The following is a 27,816-nucleotide window of genomic DNA, read 5'->3' as shown; positions in this document are numbered from 1 at the left end:
AAATCCGATCAATTAGGTTATGCCCAATCGGCTCGGGTCGAACCCGATCGAATTAGGTCAAACCCTAATTTAGCCCAAATTGAATCTAATTCAATTTTGCTTAATTAAAGTCCAATAATTCAATCAAATTAAATTTATTAGTAATTCAATTACTAATTAACCCTCTAATAATTCAATAATTATTTTAATGTAACTTTTGCTTAAGATAATTTGTCATTCGAATTGACCAAATTACCCCTGAATGATTCCTAATCATCAATCTGTCATTTGATCAACCTAGAAACTTCTATGCGTGTGACCCCATAGGTTCGAACCTAAGTCGGTAGCACAAGAACAACTTCTTGTACTAATCGAAATGATCATCCAGCAATGGTACTCGACGTCCGGATAGGCCAAATATATGCGAAGCAAATATTCTGGAACCCTGGACTATGGTTACTGTATAATTCATCCCTTTGACTCCTAATGTCAGGATTACTTCAGAGTTCTGTCAACTCTATAATAAGTACATCCTCTATATGATCAACTTTAGAAATCCTGTGACTCTTCACAAGGATTATCCTGCCAAAGTTTTGCTAAATTAAACAGAAAGCATTATCTTCTGTTTTCAGGAGGGGTCAATTCCATCTTGACTCATGCACTAATTTTGCAAGTACTTGACTGCACCCAATGACCTTCCATCCCAGGATTAGAAATTCTGCTAGTCCGGTACCAAAGTACAGTAAGTTGCTTGCTAGTCACTATGGTGATCTTAGGTTTAAGGGATACTTATACCTATATCCACTCAGAACATCTCTCGACGTAGAGTGTTTCGAAATTGGTCACGTTCAGTGAAATATACTCCTACACTTCACCTGTGTGATATATCAGTGTCTCCACACTCCTTGGTTAAGAGGATAACTAATGTATATGAGGATGATAGTGTTATTTTGATGATTAACACAACCATTGAGGAAATATCTAATTAAGTACTACAAGTTAACATGATACATCATTACTAAGTTCGACACTCTCGATACATTAGAAGAATGAAATCAAGATGTCTTTCAATGATCAATAATGAGATAAAATTTGTAATAGCAAAGTTTCAAGTGAAACGTACTCTTAAGGGCAAAATAGTAATTTTCATTGTTAAGAGTATGTAGTACTACCATGGCATACATTCAAAATTGCTTGAAATATATTTCATTGATTGTATGGATGAGTCTAATCTTAAGATGCAGCAAAGTGTGGAATGAGTCGACCCCAACATAGGTGGAGTCGACCTTGGCACATCATAAAACCATCAGGCACACCTCTGCGAAAATGGCATGGATGAACAGTAGTGGAGTCAACCCCAAGTATGCTTGAGTCGACCCTAGCTTCAAGCCTCAAGAAAACAAGTCTTTAGAATTTACTGAGAGGGCCGACCCCAACTTTCCTTGAGCCGACCCCAGATGGAGTCGACCTCAGGAATGCTTGAGTCGACCCCAATGGAGTCGACCCTAACTGAACATGAGTTGACCCCAAGGCTATGTCGTTCAAAACTGTGTCTCTGGAATCCCTGAAAGGGTTGACCCCAATGGAACTTGAGTCGACCCCAGTGAAAAAATAGCTGAAATACAAGGTTCTGTGATTCCTGAGAAGGTCGACCCCGCTGTAGCAGGAGTCGACCCCAGTAGAAGTTGAGTCGACCCCAAGTATGATGAACAGTGGTTTGAGTCGACTTCAGAAAAGTTTGGGTCGATCCCAGCACGGGCAGAAGCATAACGGCTAGTTCTGCAGAAGTACTTTTTGACCTCCCAACGTCTAGTAACGGATAGTTTTTCAAATCTAACCAATGGGGAGTAATCTAAACATGTGGGAAAGTATTTATAATGATACTATTCATCAGAACAAGTTATCTTTTGCATGAAAATCAAAGTTCACTCAAGAAAGACAAAGCTCTAGTATTCTTCATCAAGGTGCTTCATTCAAGAGTCAAAAGGAAGTGGTTGAGCAGATCAAAAGAGACATTAAGAGCTCCACCAACCCTCGAAGAGTGAAGCATTCCTTGACAAAGAAGATAAGAGCCATATCAAAGCGATAACTATATTCTAACTCTTCTTTGTAGCTTATAATTGTTATATCTGCTCATCTAGGAGTTTCAACCTTCTTTTTCTTCTTAACAATCTTGTAAGGTTTGTTGGTGAGCCCGTAAAACCAACGGTGTAGATTTGTTGGTGAACCCGTAAAACCAACGGTGAAGGTTTGTTGGTGAGCCCGTAAAACCAACATAGGTTTTTGGTGATCCCGAAAAACCAAGTGTAAAGGTTTTTGGATTGTGAGCCCGGAAAACAATCCAACTGTAATCCGCGGGATTATAGTGAATTCCCAAGGGGTCGCTTGGGGAGTGGACGTAGGTGCATAGGAGAGCACCGAACCACTATACTTCTTGTTGTTTGTATTGTGTATTGCTCTAACTTCACTATTTGCACTTAATCTATATTAACTAAATTACTCACTCATCAATTAACATAATTAAGGAATCGAAAATTAAAAAAAACCAATTCACCCCCCTCCCTCTTGGCTTGTGACCTTGGGCAACAGTATATATCACACAACGATCTAATCTCGATAATGTTGTCGTCCTAGTAACAACATATCATTTGATCGCGAATAGTTTTAAGGACTTGAAGATAAATCCTCTTTTATCATAAACAAGTCCTAAGGACTTCATCATATAAGAGTTCATTTTAAGATGTACAATGAAATAATGAACAATGCCAAATAACACTTTATTAATTTGTCAATTCATTTACAAAATTCAATCATCAGCACACTGATGATTGACTCTTAGGATACAATTCCCAACATCCCGGTGGCCAGAGCTCCGGCCACAGCTTCTAGCTACCATGAGGGATTAAAGTAAGCCTCCGACGACAAGCACCAATGGTGGAGGTAGCCAGAATCGAAAGAAAATAGGATCGGTTGATCAAAATGGAGGAAACAAGGCATTGTCCTTTTTCGTCAAAAATCCGACGATTGCCGACTGAAAACGAGCTTCCAAAAGTTATGTATGAGGGAGAGATGAGTTAAACAAAGATTGCCATGTTCTTACCTGACTTTCGATAACATTTGGCCGTGGTAACAACATCGATAACAACTGACGTTCGGAGAGAAAGGCCGAGGAATTACTCCGATGATGAGCTTCGATTGAGGACGCTCCTTTGGTGGGGGAAGAGAAGATGGGGACGAGCTCTAAATAGAGCTTAGTCACGACCGGAATATGGCTTAGAGTCAGATTTTGTCCGACCTTCTCGGAGAGGAAAAAGACTCTTATCGAGAGTCTTTTCCCTACAGATACGTACGCGATACGTGCCTTTTTTTTTTCTTTTTTTTTTGGGCCAAAAAAGGCTGGGCCGGTCAAGTGAACCGAGCTCAGTCTACTGAGTCTTACATCCATATGGTCATTGAACTTCTAATAAACTCAAAATAGTTTTTAAATATAATAGAATAAAATAGTATATTTTTTTTTTGGTATTTTAGTTCCTTGAGAGAGAAGTTTTAATAGTACATATAGTAACTTATGGAAGGAAACTAAATTCTTTTTTTTTTAAACTAATTGCTCTCGGGTTGTACGATAATATATTTTCTTGGAACCTCCAAGCTAGAGCACCCTTTAATAAAATACAACTGTTTCCTAAAGAAGAGGCATAGGTCTGGCATGAGACAGTTCACTGAACCCCAGAACGATCTATGAACCCAACTGTCGCCGATTGTCGCACTTCACTTCGCACACTGTAACCAATGTTGGGGGGGGGGGGGGGGGGGGGGGGGGCTTGGGCGGGCGTGCGCCCATTCCAGATGATCCACCAATCAGACGCTCGAGATCCTGCAATGCACTTAGACCCCAGTACACGCATCAAAATCCTCAAGTCAGTCGGAATCCAGACAAAGATCCCGCCAGACGTGCAATGGAAATAACTCGAACCGCCCCGCCTCCCTGGGTCCGGTCCAGAAACTTCGAAACCCATCTATGGTACGGATTCCTACTTCTACATGTCGGAATTCTATTCGTTGCTACCTGCAGAATCATTGAGTTTGCTGCTTATCTCCCGCCACATAGCATGCCGCGTCCGTTTGATAGTTTAGATGGCCTTGTAGCATAAATTGGACCTGGCCAATTCGGACACAAGCGATGCGACTCCGAGTGGAGATTTGGTGGCCAGACCTGACCTAACCCTAGGGTTAAATACCGGTTTGCTCTCTCTCCCTCCACGCCCTCCACACCCCCCCCCCCCTCCGCGCTTCTTCCTCCCAGGAACAAGGCGAGCCAGGGACTCCTTCTCCTGTCTCCTCTCTCCTCTCTCTCTCTCTCTCTCTCTCTCTCCCAAAAACCCTGCTCACCCACCCAAACCCTAGCTCGGATCAGCCCTTTCCTTCTCCTCGCCCGTCCGATCCTCGGGAATCCACTGCCCCTTGGGTTTCCGTGGTCATGGATCTGCCTAGCCTCGCGGTTGTTCTCCGGGCCGCGCTTAGCCCCAATCCGGACGAGAGGAAGGCGGCCGAGGAGAGCCTCAACCAGGTGAATTCTTCGCCCATAGCTTCTATCTTACTAATTTCATGTTTTAGCTTTTGAGTCCTCGACAGGGTTTTAAGGTTGTCGATGCTGGCGCTTGTCCCATGTTTGATTGTTTGATACATCCTTTATCTTCGTGGTTTCTTAATTTGATGTTGTTTATTTGACTCAGTATAAAAATATGTGTTTTGATCCAAATTTAGTTCATTTCCAACTAAAGAGATAAGCTTGCAAATTTTGCCATTCAAGTGCTTGGATCTTGTGATAGACATTCAAACCCTGTGTTTTTGATTTGTTATTTCTAGATAGGTAGTATTGGACCTTGTGACTTCCTTACTGTCATTGACTTTTGAAGCCATGTTCCTGCCTTTTCTAGCATGCTAAAAATTTGATTTTGCACAAATCCATGTTTACTTCTCGGTAATAGAGTCTATTCAAAGTGGTGATACATTCATGGAAAACATCCTGCTGGGTTACTATGTGATCTTCCAAGGAGATACACGCATGTGGACCAATGCGAAAAAACCTGAGAACCAGGGAAAGTGGAGATTATGTGGCTGGTTTGGCATGTCATTCAATTTTACGCCTTGCTTGGGATTTCTTCTTCCTTCTGCTCTTCATTCATGTATATATGTATGTAATAGCATTTTTCTGTTCCAATCATTACTATATTCCTTGGGGTTGATGACAGTGTTCCTTTCCCAAACAACGAAAGTGTAATGCAGTGATGTGTATTCTTTACCATGTGATCTTTCAGAACTGTGATATATCACATTACATTCACTTTTATCACTTATGCTACTTTTGTTGCAATAATGGTACATGCTGTGACTAGTCCAGTGCTCACGATTTTGAACTTGTAGATCCCAAGGAATATGCATAGTTGAGTTTTGGCCTCAAAAGTTGCTTCCTTTCATAACATGATTTTGCTTCACCATATCACAAATTCTGTGATAATGTCCATGTAAACCTCAGCATCAGATTTAGATCTCTTTCTGATGTTGTACTAAGCATATACTACCTTTTACTTTTCCCTATTTGTACAATTTAATAAGGATATATAGCCAGATGGGCCCATGTGAGTTAAAGCTAACAATCTTGGAAAATCAGAAATTAAATTATTTATTTCTGTGTTATAAATTTTAAATTTTTCTTTGATGTCATCCTCCTTGCTTGTGCATGCACGGATATGTATATGAGTGTCTTTTCCATTCCAATATCTACTTTCATTTTTCTTCGATCAATTGTATTTACGCAATACTCTATTGTCACTTGTAAAAGGAGAAGAAAGAATAGTTATGCTGTATATGCCTTTCCCTCTGATCTTCTGAGTTTATGCTATCTGATATATGAAGAAAGCCTCAGTCATCACGGCATTCCCTCCAACTATTGTTGTTGCTTTATATCTCAGCATGCTAAGATTGTATATAGTTTGCCCCTATCTATATGTTTCCATGATTAGGTTAATTAAGATGCATGATAGACATGGATTCCCTACTGGTGTATCCAACATATGCAACCTTATGTTTCTTTTAAAAGATTGGCAGCCTTAAAAGGTCTACGTGCACATGGAGCGAGAAATCCATTAAAGTAATAAGCTTATTTATTATTTTGGCATTATCATCTTGCAGTTTTTGAAGACTCTCATAATGCATTTACTTATTGCTATTAATTTACAACTTGTAGATCATAAGACATCTCAGTATTCACTACTTTCCTTTGTATCATTTACATCAGTTCATGATGTGTTCTTGCTTGTCATGTATCCTGTTGCACCCAATTTATCTCAACTTATCTTGGACAAGGTCATTATAATTTTATACCATATATAGGGATTATGAATGGCTTTTGGAGTCTGCTCATGTCTTCTATACTTTTCATAATGCATTTAATTTGACAAGGAGATAAATTTAGTAACAAGGATAGTCAGAATTTGACATATTTCCTGTGCTCCCATTTTCATGCCTTGCCTTTAGATTTTTTTCTTCCTTTCCATTATTTATTTTGTTTTTATTATTCCCCATTAAAGTCCATGTGCACATATTAACTGACATTTTATCTTTATTGTCTTTAGGTTCATTTTTCCCCCTAAAAGTATAGACAGATAAAGTACATCACCCAAGAAAATATTGACTACAAACTGGTGTATTTGCTCTTTCTTGCATGCACGTATTTGCCTGTACACATGATTCATTCAAGTGTTCTTTTTTGCAGTTTCAGTATGCGCCACAGCATTTGGTGAGGTTGCTGCAGATCATAGTAGATGGTAGTTGTGATATGGCTGTGCGCCAAGTTGCCAGCATTCATTTCAAGAACTTTGTGGCTAAAAACTGGTTACCTCATGAACTTGGTATGCATAAAAAAACAAGGTTAAATCTGTGATTACTTGATTGTTTTGGTAGCATACAAAAGCTAATCTGTTTGTCATCTATAGGTGAGCCCCAAAAGATATCAGAAAGTGATAAGCGCATGGTCCGTGAAAATATCCTTGGATTTATTGTTCAAGTTCCACCACTGCTGAGGTACATCATTTGGATATATGTTTCTAATTAGTGTGCTGAGTAAGCGATGAGATACTATTTCTGTGGGCATTCTTATTTAACTCATGGCGAAGCACCCACTTTTCCCCTTCTCTTGATCCGTTCCTTCATTCTTTTGTCTTTGTTTTATTTCAGTCATTTTTATCAACAAGCGGTCATAACTTTCAGTTAATTATATCCTCCTTTATTTGTTATTGTCATCATGCTAAACTCACCATGCCCTGATTGTCAATCGTCTGCCACAACATGGGGCCTTTTCTGCTTTATTTTCTTTTATAATTGTTGTTACAGCAAATTGAGATGGTTATGTGTTGCTCAAGGTGACAACCCAAGAGGGGGGGTGAATTGGGTTTTCTAAAAATTATGTTTCCTAATTAACTTTGAATTGAATGCAGCGGAATGATAAGATGTTATTTACTTAAGCTCTAGGCAATTACAAGTAAAGCAGTGAAAAATTAAGCTAGAGCAATTATACTATGGCTTTAGGGTGCAATTGATCTAAAATTAACTTATAGTTGTATGATCAATTTTAATCTATGTGAATAGTAAAGAATGGAGTGGAAGCTAAGCAAGCTCTAAACAATCACTTATAAATCAATAGGAAACAAAGCTAGAGATATTACACAATCAAGTATGAATGTAAGGCATAAAGCACAAGAGATAAGGCATCACAAACACAAAGATGTATAGTGGTTCGGTGCACCCTAGCACCTACATCCACTCCCCAAGACCTCTTGGAAATTTCACTATAATCCCTTAGATTACAGCCGGTTGTTTTACAAGCTCACAACCTAACTTGTTGTTTTCACGAGATCACAAGGAACTCGGTCGGTTTTCACAGGCTCACCGACTAGAACCGATCCGACTGTTTTCACGGGCTCACAATCCAACCCAGTTGGTTTTTTCCGGATTACCAACTACAACCTACAACGTTGGTTTTCACTGGCTCACCAACAACCCTTAACCCCTTGATTCAATCCCTTGATTGAATCAAGTTACAATGTCAGAATAGGAGTTTAAAACAAATACAAGCTTCTCAAACAAGCAGATATAACAAATATAAACAAATAGAGTAAAGAGAAGAAGCCCTCAAACAAGTTTTGTAGATGAAGGAACTCGGCTTCTTCTTTACTTGATCCTCTTCTGATTTCGCACGAGGTAGAGGATCACTGAGGCAGCACACAGTTGGAGAGGAAGCTTTGGGATTCACTCGGATGCTCTTCTTCTCTCTCTTTTGCTTTGAATGGCCTTTTTGTGCTTTTGGGAGGTTTCTCTTAAAATCTCTTTGAAATCTCTTTCCTATGTGTTCTCTTCCTCTTCCTTACATCTTTCCTTGCTCGCCTCTTGATTTTATAGCTTTGGATGGCGTGGGAGCAAAGATCTAGCCGTTAGAGACAAGAATAGAGCCGTTATGACCCGTCTGCACATTTTGACAATGTATCCGTTGGGATCGGAGTCGACTCGCGCGATCTGGAGTCGACTCGGCTGTTACTGGAGACGACTCGCGCTTTACTGGAGACGACTCGGCCACTGTTCCAAATTTGAATTAAAGTGCATGCCTTGTCCTAGGGTCGACTTGGACCAAACTGGAGTCGATTCGCCAACAGCTGGAGATGACTCGGGCACTTAGGGGTTGGCTCGTTATCAGAAATTCAGAGAACCCATTTTCTGATTTTCTTCCTCGAGTCGACTCGGGTTAACTTGGAGTTGACTCGGCTGACTTGAGAGGCGACTCGAGGTCTTCGGGAGACGTCTCGCTCTCAGAGACCGAAAAACTGATTCTTTGTCTTTTGAACTGATCTGCCTCGGAGTCGACTCGGCTAACTTGGGGGTCAGCTCTGGAACACTTGGAGTCGACTCGTTCACAGGATCTCCGAAACTGATTCTCTGCCTTTTAGACTGTTTTTCTCTAGGAGTCGACTCGGACAAACTGAGAGTCGACTCGCTAAGCATCGGAGTCGACTCGCAACCTTTTGGAGTCGACTTGCTATCAGGGTCTAAAATCCAACATTCTGTTTTTCTGTCTTTTTCTGCGAAGTTGGCTCGTGAACAGTAGGAGTTGACTCGAGCACTGTTTCTTGAAACTCCAAAGTGCCAGAGTCGACTCTGAACTTCCAGGAGTCGACTCGAGGACTGTTCGTTTGAATTTTTTTCTTGGAGTTTGCTCCTCTAACTTGAATCCTTTGAACTTGAACCTTGGGCCAATGAAGTGTGGCTTTCTTCCAACTTTTCTTGAGAACTTTTGAGGCCTTCTTACATTCTTCCAACTTGCTATATTCCTCGCAAAACAATTTATCTTTCTTCTTGCAACACAACCATTAGTAATTATATTTTAAGATTTTGTGATCATCAAAATCAATCTTTGGGTCAGCAATCTCCCCCTTTTTGATGATGACAAAATTTGGAGTATATGCAATATAAAATAGATTGTGTTCTAGAACTAATGTATAGCTAAGTTGCATGAAGTAGAAGGCATGCATATTTAAAACATACTTCATGATAATGCTTTAGATTTAATCAGCTTAACCCAATCAATACATTTCAATCTAAGCTGATTTATATTCCAGTGAAAATACATAAAGCATTATGAGCATATACTTAGATATTTCTTCCCCTTTTTGACAACATCAAAAAGGTTGCAAAATAATGAAACATTAAGCGCCAAGCAATAAATTATACTCAGATATTTCTCTCCCTTATTGTACTCTAATTTTCAGTCAATGCATGTCGAATTATTGCAAGAATATGAATCATATAACTCAAGGCAATAATGTCAGAACAAGATTAATGAGCATAGATCAGAGCCAATTAAGATGATTTCAGAGCAAATTATAATGAGAGCACATTGAATGTGATTCCAAAGATAGTTTTCAAATCAAGTGCAGGTGGAATCTTTTTTAAGTTAATTCAAAAAGTGTCAAGAATGATATTCAAAGAAAGTACGAATGGAAATCTAACCTCTTTTTTTTTAAAGATCTTTAATAACAAGTATGAAAGCTTGTTCATCAAAGATCTTTTGCCCAATATATTAAGTATTTCGCAACATGAGAGCAATCTAATTAATTTTCAGAGTATAAGATCAAAACTTATATACTCGAAAAATATAACATCATGTTGGATCATTAATTCTTAATGACTTCAAAGTTCTTTTATGATATAAAAACATTGGAGTATAAATACCAAAACATGAATTCAAGCAATTTATGATATATCTTAGAGCATACATAAAGTGCAAAGCTTTGAAAGTTCTTTTAGAGCTCTTTTAAAGACTTTCTTTTACTCCGTTAAAGAGAATAACATCAAAATCAATTAAAAGGAATTGACACAGGATAGAAACTCTAAAATGCAAGCCAATAAGAACTCATTAGTGAATTCCAAAATAGATTTTCTAATAGAGACAGATGGAATTCGTTTTTTTTTTTTAAATAATTTTCAAAAGAACTGATTTGTCAATTAGGCGTATTTTAAAATCTATAAATCTATCACATATAGTAGTTACTTTAAATTTGTGTTCATAAGAGATACTGAAGGAAATTTAGCTCAACACATTATTCTCCCCCTCTTTCATTAAACTAGAGGCTCTTAAGATCAACTGTTTGAATTGTAATTTGGTTCATGATTGATGCATAAGATATACTAATCAAATAACAAGCCTCAAGGTGTATCATAAAGATTTTCAGATTTAAATTTTAGATGATACATATTGGAAAGTATTAGGATCACTTCTCATTTAGTTTTCTTTTTCTCTCCTTTAGTTATGAATTTATGCGATTAAGTTCCATATGATCTCTCCTCCTGAAATTTTCTTTCTCCCCCTTAATTGAGCATTCCATTTAAGAGTTTAGAATTTGAAAATAATTTTCAATAAAACATTCAAATTGTTAATCTGGAAAATATGTTTTCTACAAATTTCAGCATATTTTCTATTTAACCCATTGAGAGCATATTTGCAAGTATCAAATCATACTCATTTGAGATAATAAACGCTCTATAGAATTAAACACAAAGTATAGGGCTATATATAATTAAAACAAGTAATGGCAACACCAGGAGGTTTATCAAAAATAATTCATAAAATATTCAAGGTATGCATCATATGATGGTGACTTTTGAATAAGATGAAGAGAGATTGATATGTCTAAAGCTCCCCCTCAAAAGATGCATTCTTCTTTAATCATCATTTTTTTTATTGAATTTCAGATTTTAATGATAAGCGTGAATAAAACTGAAATTATATGATATCAAGAATGTAGTATGATCTAGAATTATTCAAAATTTATATCAATCACGCTTTTTAATTTTTCAAGAACAAGGCATGCTTCTTCTTAATCTTTGAGAAAATGTACTGAAATATTAATCTGAAAATAATTCTTTTGAAGCTCAATTTCTTTCAAAAGCAATTATATTTTCTTTCTTTTAAGAGTCATTTGCGTGAGTTAAAATATTCTAGCTTTAGGAGCATTCACTCTCTTTTAATAATAGCTTTTTCTTTTAGGATGGAAGCAAAAAACATGCAGAAAGGGATATAGAAGATCATTTAAGTGAATGTTTATAGAATTTAATTTCTTACTCATAGGTTCACAGCAATGTGTATATGAAACATAATAAATCTTCTTAATCATCAAAATAAAATCATATATTTAGAAATATTTGTTCGCAATCAAGATCATTGAAAGACACATCATTTAGACCAATATTAGTATACTTTAAAGATAAGAAATGATATGTTTCGGATGCGTATCAGAGCAATCAACCAAGGCATCAAAATTAATTCTGTTTTTTAAGTTATAATTTTCATCTAGAAATCATATTGAGTTATTCTACTGAATGATGCGATCATTGAAGCATATGACTAAAGTTACAAAGATGCAACGATATAAGCATTTTTTAATTAAGTTTAAGCTTTTATACAAAATCAGATTCTGAATTTCATAAGAATTTTCAAGAATGCTTTCAAAATTATAATTTGAGATATGTATCTTTTACATTGTAGCTCATCTTAAATTAATAAGTTTGTAAACACATATTTCAATAACATTAGAGCACATTCAGAATTTTTATAATTAATATGAATTTTGGTACAGATTGAAGCAATTTAACATGTATCAGGATATTATGTACCAAAGTTTAGGCAAGATGGAAGATAATTCAAAATCAATTCATTTTGCCTTAATTGCAAATTCATTCTATTCTTTTCTTTTATTTTTAAGAATATATTTATTAAAATCAGAAAAGTACAAAGAGAATCAATGAATCCAGAAAATACATATCATTGAGGAGTATGTTTTGCAAGTGAAAACCATTTTCATTAAGCTTTGGAACACAAGTTATTTCGAAGTCAAAGGTGAAGCAAAAACTTGTGTGTAAAGTTAAAGCCTATTTCAAATTATGAGTGTTATAAAAAGAAAAATAAATTTGTTATTGGTAGAAACATGTTTCAATCAAATTATTCAAGCATGGAGCATTTTAAACTGAATATTGAAAACATATAATTCAAAGTATGCAAAACATAACAAGCATGTCATGAATCAAAATCAGTTCTTTTCAAATAAACTTTTCTTACATAATTATGCATTGATTTCATCCTTAAGATGCGTTTTCAAGTGATTAAAACTTGATTTGATTCTTCTGGTATACTTTCATTTACTTTGTCATTCATTTTTTCATTTTTTTTGAATTTCTTTCCTTAACCAATTAATGAATATTTTGATTTTGATTTTTGTTTTTTTTTTTAAATTTTCTTATGCTCTATACTCTATTTGCTCCCTATCCGGTGGAGTTGGAAGGGGCACGAGGTACTACCACTAGTCTTCCTCTTATGCCGTCTCTAATATACCGTACACCGAATAGTTGGGTCAAATAGTGCCGGGTACTACCACTAGCCTCCCCATTGGCACCATCCCTATGATGAGCAATATAGAAAGGTTAAAATGTTCACTTCAAACTCCTCCTGTTTAAGTGTAATTAATTACGGATTTTATCCCTTTCAAAAGAATACTCATACAAGTCTCACAAATGTGCTGAATATATTATGCTTGTTTTGCTTTTTCTTAAGATTAGAGTATTTGCCTTTACTTAGATTTTACTTTCCTTGAATAATGTTCATTTTCTTTTCTTTCTCTCTTTTTGTTATTCTCAAGTAATTTACATGAAAGAGCAGAATAAAGAAATAATCTAATGTATCATATATATATATCATGCAAACAACATTTTCATTATGCTCAAGGATTCATAGCTTCTCACAAGTTATTTTATATCAAAATTTTAAGCATAAACTTGTGTATTTTATGGTTATGACATAGGCAAAGATATATTTTAGTTTGGACAAACCATGAAACAATTTCTAAAAGTATAAGTCAATCAATACATATATAGACATGATATCAAGAAATTAATAATTAAAGACTTTAATCATGCCACAATAAGATTTAAGTTATTGACTTTGCTCAGCTAATTTATGAGAGAGCTATCTAAAATTACCGATTCATTCTGCATTCTTCAAGTCAAATACCTACTAGATTTCTTATGTGTAAATTTTTGGCTGAAGAAGGTCCCCTTTCTTGTTTGCATGTGAATGTTTATTGTATCTTACGTGGAGGTGTTCTTCAAGTTGAAATCTCTCATTTTCTTGCTTGAGGATCCTGCATTATTAACAAAATCTTTTTCTTTCTTAAAGGAAAATCATTAATTTCTTCAAGATACAAAACTTTCATACAACATATTTCTTAACTAGATGACTCAACATAAGATATGACAATAATTGAATATTGAGTCACTTTACTCGAGAGATTGCCTAAATATAAGTAAGCACATGTCACTTGAACTAAAAAGATAGTTTCATTAACCAAGATGGTTCAAGGACAAGCATGTGAGGCAATAGGAAGATTCATCAAGGTCAAATCAATTTCTTGTTTTCAGAATCAATTTAGCTTAGATTCTATTTGCTTAAGATAATTATCAATAAGACATGCTAGCTAAGTTTTGATCAAATTATCTTAAACAGTTGTTTCTATCAAAATTCAGATTGTTACATAAAATCAAAATGATAAACTATATTATCAATAAAAGATATAGTTTTAATAAGAATAGTATGAATTGATATTTCTACAACTAGTATCTTTTCATTGAATATTCTATATGCATTGCTTGAAGAGTAATATCCAAAGAAACACTTGTTTTATCAGATTTGGCATATCTTTCATTGTTGAGAACATAACATGTACAACTGAAAAACATGAAAGTGTGCAACATTTGATTTTCCCTTTTTTTTTGAGTTCATAAGGGATTTTCTTCAAAAATAGATCTAATAGAAACCTTATAATATGACAAGCTGTGATGATAACATTAATTAAAATCAATTAAGCAAGTTACCATCACAAAGCATTGTTATTACACAAATTTTTCAAGGGTTCTATTTTTTATGTTTTTATAACCCCTATATGCAATGGTGTTCTTGGTGCAAGAACAATTGTATTCAATACCATTTTCTGTACAAAACTTATTAACAAATTGGTTTTCAAAGCTGTGGCATGAATTTTCATAGTTTTTAAACCTTTTTCATTTGAAACCTTTTGTAAGTTTGTGCCAAAATAGAAAATATTTCAATTTAAGTGCCAAGAATAAAACCAACGTTAGCTTTGAGAAATCATCCTCAATTACAAACTCAAGAAGCTTATCTCCTAGGTTCACTATCTTAGAGATCCAAATAAGTTCTTGTGGAGAATTTTCAAAGACTAAGAGGTGGAAACAATGTTTTCAGATTTAGAAATGATTCTAGTTTGTTTCCCTAGATGACATGCATAGCAAACTTTGACCTTGTAGAAATTAGTCTAAGTAAGCCAATGACAAGATTTTTTGAGATTAAGTACATACTAGCATGAGTTGATTTTATATGGCAAAAGTGGTTTCTTTAATCTTGGTATTTATAATGCATATATCTAAAAATATACCAAGTACACATTCTTATGTCTAAGATCAATAAAAGATAATGCCATGGATAAGAACTCTTAATCAAGCATATAGAAAATTCATAGAGTTATTCTTAATAAATTGATTAATCATTTAGCAACTTATCCAGCAGTAAGTAAAGTATACTATAAAATGAAGTGATTTGATTATATTTTTAAAAATATTACCTATATCACAAAATTGATTAATACCAGCAATTCATGTTTTAATCAGATGCTAAGGCAAAGAGAATGATGAGATGCAAGGATTACTAATTTTATTATTCTTTTCATTTCAATTACTTTTCTTAAGTATATTTTAAGTTTCATTCTTAAGTATATTTTAAGTTTCATTTTAGTATACTCGGGCACTTAGGGGTCGGCTCGTTCTCAGGATTTCAGAGAACCCATTTTCTGATTTTCTTCCTCGAGTCGACTCGGGTTAACTTGGAGTCGACTCGGCTGACTTGAGAGGCGACTCGAGGTCTTCGGGAGACGTCTCGCTCTCAGAGACCGAAAAACTAATTCTCTGTCTTTTGAACTGATCTGTCTCGGAGTCGACTTGGGCCTTAATGGAGTCGACTCGGCTAACTTGGGGGTCGGCTCTGGAACATTTGGAGTCGACTCGTTCACAGGATCTCCGAAACTGATTCTCTGCCTTTCAGACTGTTTTCCTCTGGCAGTCGACTCGGACAAACTGAGAGTCGACTCGCTAACAGGGTCTAAAATCCAATATTCTGTTTTTCTGTCTTTTTCTGCGGGAGTTGGCTCGTGAACAGTAGGAGTTGACTCGAGCACTGTTTCTTGAAACTCCAAAGTGCCAGAGTCGACTATGAACTTCCAGGAGTCGACTCGAGGACTGTTCGTTTGAATTTTTTTCTTGGAGTTTGCTCCTCCAACTTGAATCCTTTGAACTTGAACCTTGGGCCAATGAAGTGTGGCTTTCTTCCAACTTTTCTTGAGAACTTTTGAGGCCTTCTTGCATTCTTCCAACTTGTTATATTCCTTGCAAAACAATTTATCTTTCTTTGCAACACAACCATTAGTAATTATATTTCAAGGTTTTGTGATCATCAAAATCAATCTTTGGGTCAGCATTAAGTTATATGCCTATTGCTGAGATGTGGTTTGTTGTAATATTTTTTTCTTCATGTGATTAACGTCACCATTAATAGGCATGTTATCAAAGTTTTCTTGTTACATAGCAATGTGTGACAGGTGCAACTTTAACTTTATCATCATGAAGTTCTGTTACTGTGAAGACTTTTCCCAAGCTTCTAAGTACAATTTTGAGAGCTTCAACATCTTCTATCTGCATGATGTTCTATTCACATTTTTAAAAACAATTTTATGCTATTTTTTTCAATCTTATATTCATTTAGTATCCTTCTCTATTCTCATGTTCAGTTAGTATCTTTATGATGATGTTCTCCTTGGCTGTTCTGATACATACTCTTCATCAAACAGAGCTCAGCTTGGTGAATGTATTAAAACAATAATCCATGCCGATTACCCAGAACAGTGGCCTAGTCTTCTTCAGTGGATAAAGTGCAACTTGCAGTTGCAAGATCAACAAATATTTGGAGCCTTATATGTTTTGAGGGTTCTATCCAGGAAATATGAGTAAGTATGGTCCCTTGTGTGTATTCAAAGACCTTCATTATTGGTCCATATGCAATTTGTCTTTTCTTGCATATTACTGTCTTGGATGCTTCATGTGGATCCTTGGTTTTCATTTTTGTCAATATGATTAATATATCAAATAAAAACTGTTCACCAGTCTAGCATTTTTTTCCCCAACTCTGGAACATCGTTTGTTATGATTGAACTTTTGAGGTACTACAACAAAATATGCTTTAACTATACAATGTAGATGACATTCAAGCAAAATCTTGGTGATCATTGCTGTTTACTTTGATCACTTTGGATTATTGTAATTGTTGCTCATGTCTGGCATGCCAGTTTGCTCTTTTGATTTATTCTAAAACTAGACTTTCTGTTTAGTTGCCCCTTTCCCCTACTAATTATGCTTATTTTTTATTAGAAGAGGTTTTTGTCATGAATTTTCAAACTCAACCGAGTATATTAGTGTTCTCACTATTTGCATCCTTTCATTATGACACGTAAACATATTAGTAGAGGCTAATTGTACGAGTCCATAAGGTGCTGCCTCATAAATTAATGTTAGTAGGTGTTTCTTTAGTGTCTTTTCTGTGGACATGTCTATGGTGCTTCCATACTAAATGATTTTTTTTCCTATGCTCTTTATTTGTTTTAAAGGTTCAAGTCCGATGAAGAGCGAATACCACTTTATCTCATTGTTGAAGAGACATTTCCTCACTTACTGAGTATATACAACAAACTTGTTGAGATTGCTAACCCTTCAGTTGAAGTAGCTGATTTAATCAAACTCATATGCAAAATATTCTGGTCGTCAATATATGTACGTTTCTGTGATATGCAAGTCTCATTTTTTCCTGGAAGCTTCTGTACATGTGTAAGCTTATCTTTTATGTTGGTTTGAACCGTCTTTTTTCAGTTGGAGATTCCAAAGCAACTATTTGATCCCAACATGTTCAATGCTTGGATGGTTTTATTCTTGAATATATTGGAAAGGCCTGTTCCTTTGGAAGGTCAACCATCTGATCCAGAGGTTAGGAACTCTTGGGGATGGTGGAAGGTCAAAAAGTGGACAATTCACATCTTAAACCGTTTATACACTCGGTGAGTTCTTCAGTGGTAGAAAATGGGATACATGCTTTCTGTAATTGTGCATTTAATTGGCACGTGGAACATTATCAGGTTTGGGGATCTAAAACTTCAGAAGCCAGAGAGTAAAGCTTTTGCTCAAATGTTTCAGAAAAACTATGCTGGGAAGATTTTGGAATGCCACCTACAATTGCTCAATGTTATCCGTACAGGTGGATATTTACCTGATAGAGTTATCAACCTTATCCTTCAATATCTCAGCAGCAGGTTAGTCATGCTTTGATCTCTAGCTGCGTAAGTATTTTGCTTAATTCTGCAGTTATTTAATGTTTTTCTGTAGTGTACACTAGAAGTTATTTAATGAGCAATTATTTAACATTTTTTCTTTAGTATTTTGCTTGATTCTGCTATTACTACATGACATTTTGAAGGACCAAATCTTAATTGGATGCAAGATGCCATTGACATGGAGCTAATTGTGTGACAAGAAACACAAATACCTGAGAGGTGAAAGGGTAACCTGTCAACAATATCTGGTAGCAGGAAAATTTCAGCAAATTTGTAAAAATTATGAAATACCAGAAAATGTGGAAAAATGGAGTAAATAATTTTCAATAAAAATTGGAAGGGTAGATGCTTTTCTTTACGATGCAGCAATTCCTTCAATAGGATGGATAGAATAGTAATTTCTGAAATTTTGAGAAAATTTCAATAATCTATAGAATTCTGTCATTTTAGAAACGTGCTTAAGGGATGGATATACGCGCAACTTGGCATGACATGTCATGCATGATGTGTACTGTGCTAGTGCCTTATTGGCACATGGCATTTGGATGGTGGGAACTGTGCTAGTAATTTGCTTTCATACATGCAGTGCTTGCCTAGATTGCCAGGGCATGGCATGGTATATACCATGGTATGCTGAATCTGCCTGTACCAGCCGGTTCAGCATATAGTGTATCGGTTCGGGCCCTGATCAGTACAGCGGAGTCGTGGAAACCGGTATTAGGCCCATAGATGCCGAACCCAGCCGGAGTCAGGGAAGAAGAAGAGAAGGAGAGAGCGAGCGGGGGAGGGAGGGAGAAGGAGAGGCCTCCGCCGCCCATGGAGGACTGTGGGAGGCCGGCGGAAGGGCGAGGGAGCACTCGCTTTCGCAGGGAAGAGCTGGCCAGTTCGGTACCTGTTTAAATCGGTCTGAACTGGAATCGTACCGGTCCGGTAGGTGACGGTACGCCTACCGGTACTGGTACGGCGTACCTTGGTATGTACCATGCCAATATTAGTCTGGCGAACTAGTGGCATTTGATATTTCAATCCTTGCTTTGGTGCTAGTATTTTTATGAATTACATAGTTGGTTAATTGTACACCCTTATTGATTAAATAAAAAAGGGTAACCACTACACGGTAAATGTTTATTGTTGAGGCTTTGTATTTAAACATGTTACCTGGATTATCATGTGCTTGTTGCAGTTTGTAAATAATATTTTCATGTGTTGCTTTTTCTCTAGGTTAAATAATGGTATCTGCAAAGTCATGTTACTTTTTGGGTGATTTGGTCTAGTCCTTTTCCATTAATGTACGGGTTTTAGTGTCTGAATGGTTGGATTGGTTATTGGAAAACCCTATATATTTTAGGAGGCAGACTGTGGTTTGATATCTCTGCAAGTGGACAGTTATATCTATTGCTGAATCAACGAGTCTTGTTGATGCATGTTGTTGCCCAAGGTGACAAGTCAAGAGGGGGGGGGGGGGTGAATTGGTTTTTCTTGATTTTCGATTCCTTAATTATGTTAATTGATGAGTGAGTGATTTAGTTAATATAGATTAAGTGCAAGTAGTGAAGTTAGAACAATACACAATACAAACAACAAGAAGTATAGTGGTTCGGTGCTCTCCTATGCACCTACGTCCACTCCCCAAGCGACTCCTTGGGAATTCACTATAATTCCGCGGATTACAGTTGGATTGTTTTCTGGGCTCACAATCCAAAAATCTTTACACTTTAGTTTTTCCGGGATCACCAAAAACCTATGTTGGTTTTATGGGCTTACCAACAAACCTTCACCGTTGGTTTTACGGGTTCACCAACAAACCTACACCGTTGGTTTTACGGGCTTACTAACAAACCTTACAAGATTGTTAAGAAGAATAAGGTTGAAACTCCTAGATGAGCAGATATAACAATTATAAGCTACAAAGAAGAGTTAGAATATAGTTATCGCTTTGATAAGGCTCTTCTCTTCTTTGTCAAGGAATGCTTCACTTTTCTAGAGTTGGTGGAGCTCTTAATACCTCTTTTGATCTGCTCAACCACTTCCTTTTGACTCTTGAATGAAGCACCTTGATGAAGAAAATTAGGGTTTTGTCTTTCTTGAATAAGCTTTGATTTTCATACGAAAGATGCCTTGTTCTTATGAATAGTGTCATTATAAATACTTTCCCACATGTTTAGGTTACTCCCCATTGCTTAGATTTGAAAAACTATCCATTACTAGCCGTTGGAAGGTCAAAAAGTAGTTCTGCAGAATTAGCCGTTATGCTTCTGCCCGTGCTGGGGTCGACCCAAACTTTTCTGGGGTCGACTCACACCACTGTTCATCATACTTAGGGTCGACTCAACTTCCACTGGGGTCGACCCAACTTTTACTGGGGTCGACTCCTGCTACAGCGGGGTCGGCCCTCTCAGGAATCACAGAACCTTGTATTTCAGCTGTTTTTCACTAGGGTCGACTCAACTTCTTTTGGGGTCGACTCAAGTTACAGTGGGGTCGACTCAAGTTCCATTGGGGTCGACCCTCTCAGGGATTCTAGAGAGTTTTGAACGACATAGCCTTGGGGCCGACTCATGTTCATTTGGGGTCGACTTAAGCATTCTTGGGGTCGGCTCAAGAAAAGTTGGGGTCGGCCCTCTCAGTAAATTCTAGAGACTTGTTTTCTTAAGGCTTGAAGCTGGGGTCGACTCAAGGTTCTTTGGGGTCGACTTCGCTCCTGGGGTCGGCTCAAGCATTCTTGGGGTTGATTCCACTACTGTTCATCCATGCCATTTTTGCAGAGGTGTGCCTGATGGTTCATGATGTGCCAGGGTCGACTCCACCTATGTTGGGGTCGACTCATTCCACACTTTGCTGTATCTTAAGGTTAGACTTATCCATACAATTAATGAAATATATTTCAAGCAATTTTGAATGTATGCCATGGTAGTGCTACATACTCTTAACAATTAAAATTACTATTTTGCCCTTAAGAGTACATTTCACTTGAAACTTTGCTGAATTAGAATTTAGAATTCTCTATCCCTTTTCTATTGCAAATTTTATCTCATTATTAATCATTGAAAGAAATCTTGATCTCATTCTTCTAATGTATCGAGAGTGTCGAACTCAGTAGTGATGTATCACGTTAACTTGTAGTACTAATTAGATATTTCCTCAATGGTTGTGTTAATCATCAAAATAACACTATCATCCTCAATCTCCTACTTTTTGATTATTACAAAATATTAAGTATGAGTAGATTGATACTTATAAAATTAGAAGATTTGTTTTAGAAGAGCTCAGGTTGCTGAATTTCAGCTTTTCAATTTTGAAAGTGAAGACTCTTCCTTTTTCATCCAAATATTGCCAATTAGAACTTTTGATTTTCTCCCCCTTTCTTTTATATTTGGTTAAGGATGAAACTTCAAAAATTTGAGATAAAGCAAGAGTTTCAGGTTATGTATCGAGGCATGAGAGGTATGTGCCAAATTCAGAAATTTTGATTAAAAATTTAGACTTTCTTGTTTTTTTTTTTTAAATTTTCATTGTCACATATTGCTCCCCCTTAAGTGAATATTATCTCTTACTATAATTTTCAAACTTATTTGTCCCTTTATATTGCAATTTCTTTCTTTTCTTACTTCTCCCTCTTTTTGATATCATCAAACCAGTGTACAGCAATAGATGAGTAGAAGCAGTAAAAGATAAAAATTCAAACTTCATTGATCAAAATGGAATATTGTAGTACATTAATGCCAAAAGTACAATGTTCTTCAATTAAGGTGCAAAATACATCAACCAAGTAAAATGCATATAACCATAATGACCAAATCTCGCTCAGATATGTGATCAAATCTCCCAATTTTCGGCAACAAAATCCGACCTATGAAGTTGTGCAACAACCTCATCTTAGCTGATAGAGAGCTAGCTATCATATTTTCGGAGTAGTCAAAATCATTTCTCTCAAAGATCAACTGTAGAGCTCTCAACTTGCTTTCCGGTCTTTCTGGAGTTGCACCTTCGCAGGGAAGATGAAGCAACTTACTCAAACTTTCTTTTGAAATCCTAACCCTTACTCCTCGGATCTCAGACACAAGCCCTCCCGGTCCAACTTTTAGAAAGGCGTAGAACTCACGAACCAAGCCCGGGTAGGTCACCAAATCTAGGGAGCAAAGATACTCCCATCCTTGCCTTCAGATCCAATCCCCCAAACGGAACCCTTCTTGATTCAAAAATTCGGAGTGGATCCTTCTTCCCGTAGTTACTGGTCTTCCCGCATATTTTGCAAGTTGAACTGAAGGGGAAGGAGGAGGAGGAGGTTCTACACGTGTCTCACCTTGTGGGGCACTGTAGAAGAATCTCTAGCATGTCTATCTATAAGGGTTGGCCGTGAAACTCTCCCGGATCTCTTAGCAACGGCTCGCTTGGGTCCCATTTTCACCAAATGCTTCCTTAGGTCTTGATCCAACGGCTTGGGGAAGTAATCTTCTACTGTTTGGAGGTGATTGGAAGAGATTGGAAAGTGAAAAATAGGGTTTTAGGAAGAGGACAAGATGAAACAGTGCCCTATAATAGCTCACGGGTCCCTTTTTAAAAGTGGGGTCCTGTTGTTAGGTCGACCCCAGTTTCTGCTAGGGTCGACTCAATGTGGGGTCGACCCCATTCTGGCTCGGGTCGGCCCCAGTTCAGACTCTTTTAATTTTTTTTTTATTCTTCCTTTCTTCCAATCCTTATCAAATCTTTGTGGGACATTGATATATGAGTAAGGAGTCTATAAATAATTAATTTGACTAATATTTCATGGGTTTTTCAAAATGGGAGGAGAGTATCACGTGACAACTTGTTCTCTTCATTTGTTTTCAATCAAAGGGATCCGATATACCTAATTTCCTCATAAGCATACAGAATCTATTTTCACTTAGAGGTTTTGTGAATATGTCAGCTAATTGTTTCTCAGTACATACATGTTCAATACATACATTTCCATTTTGTACATGATCTCTAATGAAATGATACCTTATTTCAATATGTTTGGCTTTAGAGTACTGAACCGGATTTTTGGTAAGGTTAATGGCACTAGTGTTATCACACTTTATAGGAATGTTATCTAGTTTAATACCGTAGTCCTCTAGTTGTTGCTTGAGCCATAGTACTTGAGTACAGCAACTCCCGGCAGCTATATATTCGGCCTCAGCTGTTGACAATGCTACTGAATTCTGCTTTTTGCTAAACCATGATACTAAGTTATTTCCTAATAATTGACATGTTCCACTAGTACTCTTCCTATCTAATTTACATCCAGCAAAATCTGCATCAGAATATGCAAGCAAATCAATACAGGAGTCTCTAGAGTACCATAATCCTATGTTTGTGGTTCCTCTCAAATATCTAAAGATTCTTTTTTTTGGTACATCGGCGACTCACACATGACAAGTGTGAAGATGGCCAACAAAATCAGAAAACAAAATGCTGCGCAGAGGCGTAGGCACAGCCTCGTGGTCTATCCAAAAAAAGCCTCCCGAGTGATGAGCCGCGAAGGAAGCAACCCAATCTGCCGCACCGTTCGCCTTCCGATATACGTGCGAGGCTTGGTAGGAGACAAGTTCCCCCAAAGCTCTGCGGATATCGTGGAGCAGCGGCCGGTCCTCAACTGAGCACCCCCCTTCCTGGATCCACCGGATCACCGTGGTCGAGTCCCCCTCGAGAAGGATGCGACTCGCACCTAGAACCCGCCTCGCATAGGAGACACCCTCCCAGGCCGTCCGAAGCTCCGCGGTCACCACTGATGAGTAAAAAATCCGCCGTCCACCTACCGCCACAAGTCTGGCATCATGATCCCTAATAATAAATTCCACACCTCCGCAGCTTCCGTCCGCAGATACGCTACCATCGAAGTTCACCTTGAGAAAGCCAGGGGGTGGGGGCACCCAGGATACTAGTATTGTCCTGGACGCTGCAAGAATAGAATGGGGCCCCCAGATGTCCCTGACCAACCCAGTAGGTGAAGCCACAATAATGTCGGTGATCTCCGCCGCATGCCGTAGAGCTCGGTCCACCACCATCCTCGGATGGCGGCTCTCGCCGTCGAAAATCCGTGTATTCCTTTCCAGCCAGCAATGATAGGCCAGGTAGGCATCACGAGTCCCCCTCTCCTGTCGTACAGACCCCCGGATGGAGGCCTCCAAATGTTGTAGGAACTCAGTGGACGCCCACATCTGCCTCTGGTCAAGCTGAGCTGAAGCATGTCTTCATATCTGACTGGCCCTAGGGCACCCAAAAAGAACATGGTAGATGGTCTCCTCCGTCGCCTGACAAGCTCCACATCCGGCCGGGACCCTCACTCCCCGCCTCACCAAAACCCCACTGGTAGGTAAACACCCCCAAGCCACCTTCCACAGGAACAAGGCCACTCGGGGGTGAATGTGCATCCTCCAAATCCAGTCGCAGTCCATCTGTCGCGCTGAGGGCCCTCTACCAATCGACAAGAGGTCCTGAACTCTCACAATCGTCCTCCCTGTCCTGCTCCATACCCTCCTATCCACTGCCTCCCCCTCTGGGATCGACAGAGCTAGGACACGCTCAGCAAGGTGCTCCCCGAACACCTGCCGAACAAGACTCGCGTCCCACCTCGGCTCCCCCTGGGCAAATAAGGCACACACTCTGCGTCCCTCCATCCAACCATGGTCAATCTCGGTGGGCCAACCCTGCAATGCTACTTTAGCCAGCCATCTGTCCTCCAGAATACTGATCGTCCACCCATCCCCAATCTTCCACCTGTTCTCTGGCATCACTCATGGGGCGCGAGCGCAGATCTCTCTCCAGATAAAGGAAGCTCCTCGGCCAGCACGTAGGACGTAGTGGGGGGCAGGATCCCCGTACTTTGCCCTCAACAATGAGCCCCAAAGGCCCTCAGGCTCTAGGAGAAACCGGGCTGCCATCCTGGTCGCCAATAACTCCCTGCGCTCAACCAACGAATGAATACCAAGTCCTCCCCTGCTGGTCGGCTGGCAAATAGGCTCCCATGCCACCAGATGAACTCCGTCTCTGCCTCCCCGCCGTCCCCAGATGAAGGTGCGAAACATCCTCTCCAATCCCCGGATCGTTGCAAGAGGGACCAGGGTATTGGAAAGCAAGTAAGTGGGGATGGAGCTCAACACTGACCGTACCAAAATGACTCGGCCCATCATCGACAGTGCACCCGCCTGCCAACTCTCCAATTGGCGGGTGATGCTCAGCTCCATGGATGTACACTCCCTCCGTCGTAGGCGGCGTCCCGTAATAGGTACCCCGAGATATGTAAGGGTCCCCTCCTGCTCTCCAATCCCTAGAAGACTCATGATAGACTGCCTCGCCTCATGGTCAGTCTTCGGGCTAAAAGAAATGGCAGACTTGGTCAGATTGACCTGCTGACCCGATACTCCACAATATGCCCCCAAGATCCTGCTAATGGCCCGTGCTGATCTGCTCGTCGCGCGAGCTAACAGTATACAATCATCAGCGAATAACAGATGAGAAACCCTAGTCGTCCCGGTCGCCGGGCCATAGACCTCCAACTCCTGCTCATGGATGGCCTGTCTGAGTGCACGGGACAAAGAATCTGCACATAGGATGAACAAAAGTGGTGACAAAGGGCAGCCCTGTCTCAATCCTACTGACGACTCGAAGAAACACGATGGTGAGCTGTTGACCAATAAGGCAAAGGACGGGGACAGTATACATCCGAGCACCCATCTGACCCACTGTGGGTGAAATCCAAACCCCTCCAAACATCGCCGCACAAACTCCCATCTCATCCTGTCATATGCCCGCTCCATATCGAGTTTGACACCCATTAAGCACCTACGCTTAGGCGCTTTCTGGAGGTCAGCCATGAACTCATGAGCAATGAGGACGTTATCCGAGATGGATCGCCCCCCAACGAACGCCCCCTGTTCAGGGCAAATGAGTCTGGGTAGAATGCCCCTCATCCTCTGGACTAGTACCCTCGCCACCACCTTATACAAGGTGGTGCACAAACTAATCGGTCTGTAGTGGCTCGGCTCAACAGGGTCCTGTCTCTTCGGAATCAATGTGATGAAGGTCCTCCACTCCACGGGCATCGCTGTCGACACAAAGAACTGCTGGACCGCCGCAATCACCTCCTGTCTGACTATATGCCAGTACCTCCTGAAGAAGAAAGGAGGGAAACCATCTGGGCCCGGGGCTCTGTCCTCGCCTAAAGACCAAAGGGCCGCCTGTACCTCATCCCCGGACACTGGACTGACCAAAGCTGCGTTCTCCTCCACTAACACCTGCCTCGCTGGTGCCGGTCCACATGCTCCTCCATCTGTACCCCCTGACTCGGTCCATGTGTCGCGAAAAAACTGCACCAAGATCCTCTTGACTATCTCCTGGTCCTCAGACACCTGCCCACCGCTGTCCCTGATCCGGCCGATCCGGTTCCGGTGTCTCCTGATGATGGTAGACTGGTGAAAGAACCTGGTATTCCGATCCCCCTTCTTAATCCACTGGATCCTGGACTTCTGCCTCCAAAACACCTCCTGCTGCCTCAAAAGGGAGTGGTGTCTAGCCAATAGTCTCCTAAGCTCCCCCTGATCCACCTCTGAAAGACCGCCCCCACTATCCTTAAGTGCCTGTAACCTAGTGATGGATGCCTTTGTCTCCTCCACCCTCCTGAAGATGTTCCCCACCTCCTCCTTATTCCACCTTTGCAGCCGGCGTCTGGTTAGCTCCAGTTTCCGGGTAACCCTATACATCACATCCCCCCTAACCGGCGTCTGCCACGCCTTTCTCACTACCTCCCACGACCGTGGATAAGACAACCATACCTTCTCAAAGCGAAAAGGACAATGAATTGGAAAAGTATAAGAGGTACTCACCAGTACCGGGTAGTGGTCAAAAGCAATCCTGGGCAGGTGGCGCACCAAGAAATCCGGAAATCTCTAAATCCATCCGGGCGTCGCGTAGACTCGATCAATCCGCTCCCAAACACGTGCCATCCCCAGCATGTTGTTGCACCAAGTGAAGCGCGGGCCCGTGAAGCCAAGGTCAGCCAGCCCGTTGGACTGTGTAAAGTCCTGGAGCTCTCTGACCTCAATGTTGTTGGTGAAGACCTTACCCCCTCTCTTGTCCTCCGGGCTGTCAATGCAATTAAAATCCCCTGCCATCATCACAGGGTGGCCAAGCTGAATGAGATTGGTGGCCTCCTCCCACAAGACTCCTCTCCCGATACTCTGTATTGGCATATGTAGCTAAAAGGACCCAAGGAGGCCCGGCCCCTTCAGAAATCACTAAGATCACCTGTTGGTTGCACTTGTGGAAGACATCAATGCCAACTCCCCCTAGCCTCCATAACACAATGATGCCCCCTGAGAGGCCTCGAGAGTCCACCGCATATGTCCCCCATGATCGCGGGATGGCACGCCTAGCCCGTTCCAAACTAGATCCCGACAATCGGGTCTCAAGCAGAATACAAACATCTGGGTCATGCAGACTCACTAACCTGCGGAAGGCCGACCGAAAGGAAGGCTTCCCCGCTCCCCGACAGTTCCATAGAAGAACCTTCATGACAACACTTGGGTCTTTTGGTGCATGGCCACCCCCTCAGGGTCTTGCAGCCCTCCCACCTTACCAAGCGCCTCACCCTCTTTTGGACCGGCCATCTCAAGCACATCCTTCACCTTGTGTACCAGAGCTTCGTGTGCCGGCCCTCGTGGGTGCCCGGTGCTCTCAAGCTCATACTGATCTTCCATCTCCCTAGGCTTCCCTGCCATTCCCTCCTTAGAATTCTCACAGTGGGTCTTCAACTGGTCCAATTGAGTCTTCC

The 27,816-nt window shown here is 39.6% G+C and overlaps 1 protein-coding gene across 2 annotated transcripts in view; it reads left to right on the top strand.

Moving 5' to 3' along the window:
- Positions 1–4,154: 4,154 nt before the first annotated feature.
- LOC103698335 (importin beta-like SAD2) overlaps positions 4,155–27,816 on the top strand; it is a 79,080-nt gene continuing 55,418 nt past the window's right edge. The window contains exons 1-7 of one of the 2 annotated variants that reach the window (XM_088719789.2): positions 4,155–4,546; positions 6,755–6,890; positions 6,975–7,062; positions 16,494–16,649; positions 17,307–17,469; positions 17,566–17,750; positions 17,829–18,002. In XM_088719789.2, coding sequence (XP_088575915.2) covers positions 4,457–4,546; positions 6,755–6,890; positions 6,975–7,062; positions 16,494–16,649; positions 17,307–17,469; positions 17,566–17,750; positions 17,829–18,002 — 992 coding nt within the window. In that variant the 5' untranslated portion in view covers positions 4,155–4,456. The remainder of the gene's footprint in view (positions 4,547–6,754; positions 6,891–6,974; positions 7,063–16,493; positions 16,650–17,306; positions 17,470–17,565; positions 17,751–17,828; positions 18,003–27,816) is intronic. The other variant, XM_088719790.2, reaches the window with a different exon arrangement.

This window comes from Phoenix dactylifera, chromosome 4 (assembly GCF_051530095.1).
Source record: "Phoenix dactylifera cultivar Ajwa chromosome 4, Ajwa_hap1_PhDact_Kaust_v1.1, whole genome shotgun sequence".
Lineage (NCBI taxonomy): Eukaryota > Viridiplantae > Streptophyta > Magnoliopsida > Arecales > Arecaceae > Phoenix > Phoenix dactylifera.
This window is presented reverse-complemented; position numbering and strand designations above follow the sequence as displayed.